This window comes from Vidua macroura, chromosome 1 (assembly GCF_024509145.1).
Source record: "Vidua macroura isolate BioBank_ID:100142 chromosome 1, ASM2450914v1, whole genome shotgun sequence".
NCBI lineage: Eukaryota > Metazoa > Chordata > Aves > Passeriformes > Viduidae > Vidua > Vidua macroura.
Genome location: NC_071571.1, coordinates 27,698,551 through 27,708,664, shown reverse-complemented (window position 1 = coordinate 27,708,664; position 10,114 = coordinate 27,698,551). Strand labels below are relative to the sequence as shown.

The window sequence follows — 10,114 nt, the reverse complement described above, 5'->3', positions numbered from 1 at the left end:
ACCTCTGCAATCCTAGTAATGGATGCTAGGTTCCTGCGGATTTGGAAGAGTCGTGTTGGTGGAGCAGGTTTCTGACCTTCCTTCTTGGATGTCCCATCCTTGTAGACTATAAGTGGTTTGTTTTTGAACAAGCTCAGTAAATGTGCAGGCTCTTTGCCTTGACTGACTCGGATCTGTACATATGTAAAGAAATGCAATAAAAGAAACAAAAGGACACAAGTGGTTATTTTTGGTCTTTGCTGAATAGCTCTGGGGATCTTAGCAAACAATCCTAAGTATGTTAGCAAAAACGAGAAATGGCAAGCTGAAAAGATCTAAAAATATAGTTCCAGACATACAGTTAGAGCATTTGCGTGATTTTTTTTGTCAATCATGGTGACACAAAGACAAGATTCAAACTTCCAACACCATATTTAGCTGATTAAAATGGCTGCTATAAAAATCACTCATTTCAAAAGAACTGTCATTTCATAGTGTTTTATAGAATGACTTAATTCTCTGGCAAAACAGTCTTGGAAGTTTAGGTGCCCTGTATTTAAGCAGAAGAGAATAGTTGTTCATTTTATTCATTATTTCTATATGTATTTTATCTGCAAGAGGATGAAAAATAGTAGCATGAATTTCTCATCCAGAGCATAACATGGATGATGAAAATGAACTTCCATTACAGATGTAAAAGATGCTACTGCCATCTAAAAAAACCACATTGCACTATGAAAAATTACTATTTTAAGTTAATGTATGATCAAAGTTATTTGTATGCAACCATTTAATTTTCCTTTATAACAGTACCATTGGCCAAGGTAGAGGGCTGCAAGTCCCTGCCTTTCATTCCCAGAGAGAAAGGGAAAAAAAGGAATGAGACATGCTGTGTAGCCAGCAGAGCAGGAGAAGTGGAGAACCCTCAGTGAGGCCTGGGGCAGCTGAGAGCTGGGGTGCCAAGGGGCAGCTGCAGCTGGGCAGAAGCAGGTGCTTTTACTTATTTCACAGGTAGATAGACTGCTGCAGTTGTCTGGTATGGATAACCTAGGACACATATACCTGTAAGGGACAAACTTCAGCAGGATTTTACAGATGGGAAAACAAAAACCTTAAACCACAAAAAAAAAAAAAACAAACCAAAAAACAACCCACCCCAAAAAACCAACCCAAATAAACTAAAAAACCCCAAATGACCCAAACAGCACTGTGAAACATATTCTTGCAAGCCCAACATTTTAACAGTCATTTGTACTGTCGTGCCATCTAGTGACCACACAAAATAGCACACTTAAAGCTTTCAAATAATGCTGATAGACATGCAAGGCACAGGTAATAAATATATTCTGTTTGCATAAAAATGCACACATATACATACATATGTGCATATATATTCCTAACTCATTGCAGGCTGAAAGTACTTAAGTATCACGTCTACTGCAGTTAAATGGAACTCCTTCAGCTTTAATAAAAACACTTCTTAAGCACCTTATGATTGCAGTAGTAATATTGCTAACAATAGTAGTAATATTGTTATTACTTTAAGATTAACATTAGCCTTAAGTATGAGGCAGGACCACATTGTGCTGGACACAGTCCAAATACAGAGCAGATGTTAGGAATATTTCAAGCAGTAATTGGCTAAATGTATTCTGATCTTTCCTTAGTCTAATTTCAATCAGAAATTATAACTGATTAGTGGCTAAAAGTATGGGCTGGCAACTGAATTAACTGTACCTTGGTGGGTGGGGAAAGCCTTTTGCTTTTGTAATTAAGAAATGGGAATCACAGAATTATCTCCTGCTGCATAGAAAATCTCTGCTGGTCCCTTGTCATCTTAAAGCTCACTCTCAGGTCTTCACTTACCCGCCCCTGCCCCTTCTCAGTAGTGACATAAGGAGAACACATCCAGTCAAGCTAAGGACTAGCTTATCTACTCACACCTTTTAGTGGCCACTGTCTTGTGCTTTGCTTTGCACACCCCATTTCTGCACAGGCACGTGAGGATGTGTATCCTGCTTTCATGGAGCAGCAAGCACTATGGGATGGGAAAACCCAAGTTATGTTTCTCAACGAGGCAAGGAATAGTCAGACCCTGTTGCACAATTCCAGCAGGCTTTCCTCTTCTGTCTTTCATGTGGCTTTCAGTTCTCCCGGAGTTCTTTGGCCCTCTAAAAGTCAGGTGTCTTGTCTGAGCTAAATATCACAACTTCCTCCATAATCAAAAGGAGACAGGGGAGCTCCCACATGGCTATTGACTTGTCACACTCTGTTTGGAGTGAGTTGCTCTGGGACAGTCTTATTCAGTCTCCACTGGCTATGCACAGGGTCTGTAAGTCTTAGCAGGACTGAAACTTAATTTTAAAACAGTGGAAATCAAAGGAAACAAAAGGCACTTTTAGGTTCTGGCATATCTGTGTTCTTTTGGGCAACTGCATAGAGAAAGGACGATTCAAATGTGCAATCTCTGGCAACTTTAACAGGATCCCATGGTGCTTGGCTTGATACAGACCTGAGCAATTGGCATTTCCAGTCTTTAAATGCTAGCTCCTCCTTTCAATTCTCATCAAAATTTCCATAGATCACATGCTCTGTTGGATTTTATCCAAAAGAGACTAACCTGCACAGCCTGATCATTTAATGACCGATCCAGCTGAACAGTCAGAAATGCAGAAGCAGTCAGTTCATCTTTTGTAGCACGAGCTCCTTGCCTGAGGAAGACAAGGAGAAAGACAATGGTTAAATTTGGCTTCAAAGTAACCCAGAGCTTGTGCTGTATGACAAACTCACAGTGAATGATCTTACGTTTGTTCTACTCAAAAGGACATAAAGTTAACATAAAATAATATCCACACACTGCAGGTCTGTGCAAAGGCAACCAAACATACCATGTATAGATGATCTTCCCTCTAGGGTATGTGTAGAGGATAATGTAACAGTCACCCCCATAGAACTGTCCATATGTCTCAGGTCCCACAGGAACTCGGCCACTGCTTTCCACACGCCAGATCTGGGGAAACAGGGATATCACTGGAGACTGCTGAACTTCATTCTGAGACTCTTCACAAAGACTCTTCACTAAGACTCTTCACTGTCTTATCCCTTCAGTGTCCTTTCTGTTCCCAAGTGTTATTGAATAGAAATAAGGAGGATTATTCATGAAGAATGTAAATACACCCTGTGCCCACTGAATTAACGAGGACCATCAACAAGGGGCTGCAATACACTTCTCTTTGTCTTGATGCTTTTTTCACACATGATCACTTCATAATGCCATGCTGAACTTTCTTAACACCTTATGGTAACAGTATGACATGGCACAATATTATGATCCATCATAAAACTAACGTAATTTTGGAGAGGCACACTGCAGTCAGATAACATGGTGTTAGGCAGGTTTCTTCCTATTCCATTCACTACAGCCCAGTTCAGCTAACAATTCACTGCTCAAGCCTGTGGACTATCCCAAGTGTGAGGTCAGAAACCTAGAAAATACACTGATGAGACTGTAGGTATTCATCCCTTTTTTTTCTTCCAGAAGCCCAACATGCAATTTGCATTCAACAGGCCATGTTGATACAATGCCATGCCAGCCCGGTGTAGTCTAAAGACAGTCCTGAAGTGCAATATGGAAAGGTCTAGAAAGACTGTACAGTCATCTTTTCCTCTCCAAATCCAGGCTACCTGAGAGACACACTAGGGACAAAAAAGGTTCCTCTAGAAACCAGATTAGATACCTAGATAAAGACATACAATGGATTTCTGATTCCAAGTGCAAGTCTTCTCATTCCAGATTTCAAGCTGATATGAGCTTAAAGTTTTTCCTTTAGACTAAGAATCATATTTAAAGTAAATATTTACAAGGTATCGTGTAGAAGGGGTAATATTTCTGGTGTTTGATTTCTCTTGATGACTGGTATATCTTTCATAAGCACCAAAAGAACACAACGCAGCATAGAGCTGATATTCACCTTCTACTTCAAAGTATCTTTTGTGATGCTAGAAGTAACACTTCCACTAATATAGTGCTAATCTGAACAACAGTATGAAAATTAAAACACAGAGTAGCAGTTTAGCCCATTACAAGTAGAAGAATACATTAGATAGGTAAGATAAAATTTATTACAAAAATTACCTCTGTTTTCCCTGAACCATCATCTACCATGTTATGCCGGGCAGCCATTTGTGGAGACTCATGTAACTTGGTAGCATCAAATTCAATCTGCTCAATTTTAGCCACTCTCTCTGTGACATATACTTTGCCAAAGCCATCACTTTGATCTTTATCCTTCCAGTCTTTGAAAAACTGTTTGAACATTGGCGTTTCACCTCCTTCAGGAAGGACTTGAATCTGAAATGAACAAAGACATGTGAAATAGAAGGAAAACAGAACTGACACGGTTATTCAAACAGAAATTTTCTAGATTATATGTGAAATTTTGCCCTTAAAAATATTTTTTCTGCTGACTTAAAAACAGTGTCTTTAACAGAGCTCAAGCTCTCCTGGTATCACCTCCATAAATAGATCGCACCTGTGTGTTGGCAGGATAATTCATCTGCTGTATGAATTGTTCAGCATTCTTCATGGCAGCTCTTCTCTCTTGAGGGTTAGCATTTTTGCCTGATTAAAACAGAAGGGTAACAGTACATAGGAAAGGGCAATAAGCTCACAGAACCTTCAAAAACAAGTTGTCCTCAAGCCAGGTTCTCTTTGACATTGCTCTTCCCTCAGTCTTGAATAAACACAAATGCTGGACATAGCACGAGCAAGAAGATTCACATGAAGTTGAATGGCCAAACCAGTACTTTGGTAGCTTTGAAAACACTTAATTTAAAGGGAAAAAATAGAAAGAGAGAAGAAGGGGGCATTTTGTTTTACTTAGTGTTTCTACAAAAATAAAAACTGGTTAATAATACCTGCTTGGCTCAAGGTACCCTGGGTCGTTTCTCTGACTTCCTTGCTGGGCTGCAATATGGTCAATAAAGCTGAATTGCCTCCACTTCTTAAGGCAGTGCAAAAGAGTAAAAGAAACTCCTGTTTTGTCTGTCTCCAAATAATTTGCAATTTATCCATTTCCCTATCCACTGCTCCTTGCTCAGCCTTGCTCAGTGTTAGATGGAAGTCGGTGGGTTTGACACTGTCTACAGGATCTGCGTCCTAGCAGGTCGCAGTGACTGCATTCCAAAAACCTCACGGTCTAATCAGGTGCTCTGATAAGGTATTCATTTGTATCCCATTTTGAAAGAGACCATTAACGAAGTAATTCACACTTCTCAGCTTAGCGGCCTGAAGGTTTCCAGCAGAGATAACTGCAGTCTCCCGCAAGGGTGAGACTCAGTCTAATGGAAATTTTCCACACATTATTTTTACTGACAGCAGCAAATGAGGATGCACATAGGGCCACAGTCAAAGAACCTAAATCATATTTTATTTATTTTATGCCTGACCCTGTTGGCTTGGTTTTTCTAGGAGCTGTCACATAGAGTGACAATTGGGAATCGGGGTCAGACAGACATAGGCCATCTGAGCACAATGCTCCCCAAATGTTTTCTCTACAGGATGTTTCCCTAACTGCAAATAAAGTTTTCAAACAAAATGCTTACAATGCTTCCTGGACTGACTTAAGAGACTTGACAAATTGCACGTGGTAAAATAAAATAAAAATGCCAAAGAATACTTAATAAGCTGTCTCAGACCGAAAAAAAAAAAAAAAAAAAAAAAAAAAGGAGATACTCAGCACTGGATTTAAGGGCAGCACTACAGCAATCCAGCTACAAGGTGTCAGGACCTAATTCCACTGTAGTAATATTCTTCTCCAGGGTAACATTCAGACAAAGCAATTGCCAACTGATGATACCTCAGAGAAATATTTGCAAGAAAAAAAGAGATATCAAAGTATTTGCAAGGTTATGCTTTTAGTTTATGCCCTGGACACAGACCTTTCAATTTCACATCTCTGTGGAGATACCTACCCAAATGGAATGTTCAGTGTCCAGATTTTGTCCCAGAAGATACGGATTTGATGACAGTATAGAGAAGTCATAGAATTATTTATGTTTGCTTTGTACTTGCCATTTAGATAAGCATTTCATCACCCAAACTTACAGATATCTCAAAAACAGGGTCCTTAGACAAGACTTGGTCTTGAGGTCCAAACATGAGAGAGTAATCCTTGTCCACAGCCCACACCAGGCAAGAGCTGTGTGCAGGGTACGGTGTCCAGCCAGCATTAAATTCTTGCTAGTGTTCCAAGGGTGGTGTGTCAACTCCTTAGGGATCTCTGCATAGCTTCTGCATTTGCAGTACAAGTGACCTCTTACCTTTCCACACAAAGATCTTCCTGGCAGCACCGTTGTCCAAAATGAAGCACTCCTCAGACAAAAGCATAGCCATAGAGAAGGGGTTTTCCTCTGCTGCCAAGGACACCTTCATGGATCCACTTGCATCTGACACCTAAGAAAACAGTAACTGCAAATTTAGATCAACCCTGGCTTTTATAGACAAATTAATTTCTGCTTCTGAAATTAGTATAAAAATCAGCTGCCATTCCTATATAACTGGCTGCATTATATTGGTGTACTGCTGGGAAGTAAAGTAGGCTAATGATTATTATTCTTTCGTTTCAGTTCATTTTACATCCAATAGAGGGAGATGTAGTGTTAATTTTAGGGAGTTTGTTGGATCCTTGCCTTGCAACTTCTTAAAATATATCCATTTCTTTTCCACTGGTATGGTCCCTGCTGCCAAGCAACTCCGAAGCCAAAGGTAATGTACATGCTGAACAACAGCATTTGGAACCATAATAAAATAGTCCTACACTGACACTAACAGGTGAATTCCCTACATTTATAACCTGCTGTTACTTAATTGGAAACTCTAATGTAAGACCTGTTTCAGAATCTGCTTTGTAAGCTCTACCACCACTGTAAGTTCATGTAGACCTTTAAAACCTTTTAAAAATCACTCCTGTATAGCTGAAAAGACCAGTTATTACTAGTGAAAATAGATTATTACTTTTCTATCAGTAATAGATGATTACTTTTCTATCAGTAGTAGATTATTACTTTTCTATCAGTCTTCTTTTCATAATTAACTATTAATTTTAAACACATCATTGTATCTTGCATTTTATATTATGAAGTACAAAGAGGAAATTACCACTGCACACAACAAATAAAAATCAACCATGATACCTACTTTGAGGGCTCACCATAGACCTGTCTCCTGCCTTTGACACTCACTGTTATACTGCAACACATTTAAATCTAGCTAACAGAGCTCAGTAATTTATCAGATATCCACAGAAATTTCAGAGAGTTTTTAGGATTCAAAAATTCACTTTCCCTTCTCTAGTTATGTTTTACTTCAATGCTCCCAATCATATGTATATATGCAGGCCTTCTTTTGTTCTCCATTTTTGTTCCCCTAAACTCCTGCTATGAAGAGAAACATACACCGGATTTTTAGCTTGAAAGGAATGATTAAAGTGAACTAAACACAACACATAGACAACAATGACTACAAGTGGCTTTGTAACAATGATCACCTCATACAGGCTTCTTGTAAACCCCATGTACACCTATGGGTAGTGGAAAAATCATGTAAGAGGCAGTGAGAAAGGTGTCTCTGTCCTGTGGTCTGTGTGGGGCAGGAGCTGCAGAGGGAGGGACTCGTCCCTTCTCACACTTCACAGCAGCTTCAAAGTTCTTGTAGATGGCACCTACAGGGTCACACACATGGGGATCCAGTAGCACTCCATGCTCTCAGAGTGTGCCACTTGTTAGCCAAATCCTCCTTGTTCAGTGATGATGGGGAAAGGAATAAGGTTATAGATCTATAAAATATAATGAAACTTTTGAACTCTGCTAAGAACAGTCCATCTTTTAAACTCTGCAAAGAATAACTAAGTCATATATGACTACTAAAAGTCTCCCTGTTAAAATTAAGAAGACAGGATGACTTAAGAGCAGTTAATTCTTCTTTGACCTGCACTGCATGGTTCATAGGCCATGCTTAACTTGTTTCCTAAGTACACAGAAATGTAATCCATTTTTTCCCCTCAAATTACTTGGACTATCTTGATTGACATCCTTTGAAAAAACTTGTCCATTGGCTGCAAAAAAACTAAAATAAGAGCAGTTCTGTAAATGAAGCCAGAACTCCATTTATGAGGAAGGAATGAATAGAAGCGTGACTACTGTTGAGCATACCTGATTATAGGTAAATAAATAAATAACTTACCATATATAGTTTCGCACTTCTCCTGTTTGTGATATCAGCCAGCTCATCGTCATCATCATCACACTCAGGAAGCTCTGGCTTGTTCCCTAAAACCTGTATAAGAGAATAACAAATTCAATGCAGAGAGAGAGTAGGTGCTGTAGCATAAGTATCTGTACACTAATGTATTGTTGCAGTAATCAAGTAATTGGGATCATCTTTATATAAAGACAAACTAAAACCAAACTCTTAGCTGACACAAGCACAGAGATAATTTAAAAAAAATGGGTCAGATTTCAGCAACTTTATACCTACATGATGTCCTTTCCTCAGGTAAATTTGCTGGTTGTCTATACACTACAAAATAAACATAGAAAGGTGTATGTGATCCTATTCTATGTCTGTGTTTACCTGTCTGTCCTCCTTTTTTCTTCCCAGTAACTTCTGAACTGTTGTCAAGAACATCTTATAATTTTTGGAATGACATTACTCTTAAAATATTTAACAATACTAAAATTAAAACTGACAGAATGAAATATATTAGTTGAAATTATAAAGTAATTAAATTAATAATAAAATATCATATTATGAGCTCATTAATCTTAAAAGTTATAGATTCTTAGCTAGGGTCTTGAAAATAATTTATTGTGTGAGAAAAACATTTTCTTGCTCTACCACTAGAATATCAATTTTAACACTGTCGTCGTTTTACACCATGGGCAATATTATAACAATTATCACTACAAGAAATTTACAGAGGTTCATCAAGAATATGTTAGGTCAGGTAGTCATTATTAAGTCCTAGTTACCTTTCTTGATGATCTTTCCTTAATGACTCATATATGTGGACGGATCCAAAGGTTACATACAGAATATTATGGATTCCTATGAAATTATGTCCCAGAGTAAAGGTAGTAATTGATATGTCTGAGAGACTAAATATTAACATAAAGTACAAGGGCAGTGCCAGCCTTCCTGTGAACTGGTGCATTATCTGTAAAACATGCTGTGCAATATAACGTGGAGTCACAAGCAAAAAGCCTTTTAAATATTTGATAACAGGGAAGCCCAACAAAGTATACAGCTGCAAACAGTTTGGAAAGAAAAGCAATATAAAATAAATATTTAATATAAATCTGCCATCTGTGGAGTTTTCTTACCTGGCAAAGTCAGTAAAATAGTAAAGTAAAATAAAATGAAAATAGCCTTTTCAAGTGTGATTGTTGCAGTTTAACCTAGACAATTTTATCTGTGACTCGTTGAAGACAAGAAAGCAATGTCCTGTTTAAGAAAGATGTTGCCCATAGCTCTTCAGTAGCTATCAGTGAGCATTTCCTGAATTTATACTACATGGCTGCAGATTTACTACTCTATAGGCCAAGTTGGGCTCCATGTCCACAACAGAGTGCCACCGTGCTGGTGAACGGCTACAACAGTGGGCATATGAAGTTTACTGGCACCAGGTTTCTAAAAATGTTTCCCCTCCTTCCTACCTGTCTTTGTAATGCCAGGGTGACAAAACTGCCAAATAACAGGCATACATCTTTACCTGAACAGACACTAATGAACAGCTTTGAGGGTTCTGTAACATTTGACTTTCAGTAACCAGTAAGAGGGTAAAAGATTCTTGTTAATAAACTCTCAGAAGTTTGTACTCACTAGTGCTCTGCTTAATTAGGCATTTACAGTAAAGGGAAAAACAAAGCCCAAAAAACCTCCAAAACAAACAAACAAAAGACCCAAAAAAACCCACAAAAATTTTGGCATCTGACACAGTTCAAGTCAGTGTTTTCCCTTGCTGTGCATATAGAATACCTGTGGCACCACAATTATTTTGCAGCATCTTTGTAAGTCATGCACATTGGTATAAAATCCCTTTTTCTCTTTTAACTATGCAAGAGTCATTCTGAATAG

The 10,114-nt window shown here is 38.4% G+C and overlaps 1 protein-coding gene across 2 annotated transcripts in view; it reads right to left on the bottom strand.

Moving 5' to 3' along the window:
• The window catches only part of SCIN (scinderin), a 64,900-nt gene that overhangs the window by 7,002 nt on the left and 47,784 nt on the right, over positions 1–10,114 (bottom strand). For both annotated transcript variants that reach the window (XM_053979365.1, XM_053979355.1), the window contains 7 exons: positions 8,222–8,314; positions 6,301–6,433; positions 4,512–4,600; positions 4,115–4,330; positions 2,868–2,989; positions 2,600–2,690; positions 3–173 (listed from right to left, as the gene is read on the bottom strand). In XM_053979365.1, the coding sequence (XP_053835340.1) occupies positions 3–173; positions 2,600–2,690; positions 2,868–2,989; positions 4,115–4,330; positions 4,512–4,600; positions 6,301–6,433; positions 8,222–8,314 (915 nt within the window). The remainder of the gene's footprint in view (positions 1–2; positions 174–2,599; positions 2,691–2,867; positions 2,990–4,114; positions 4,331–4,511; positions 4,601–6,300; positions 6,434–8,221; positions 8,315–10,114) is intronic.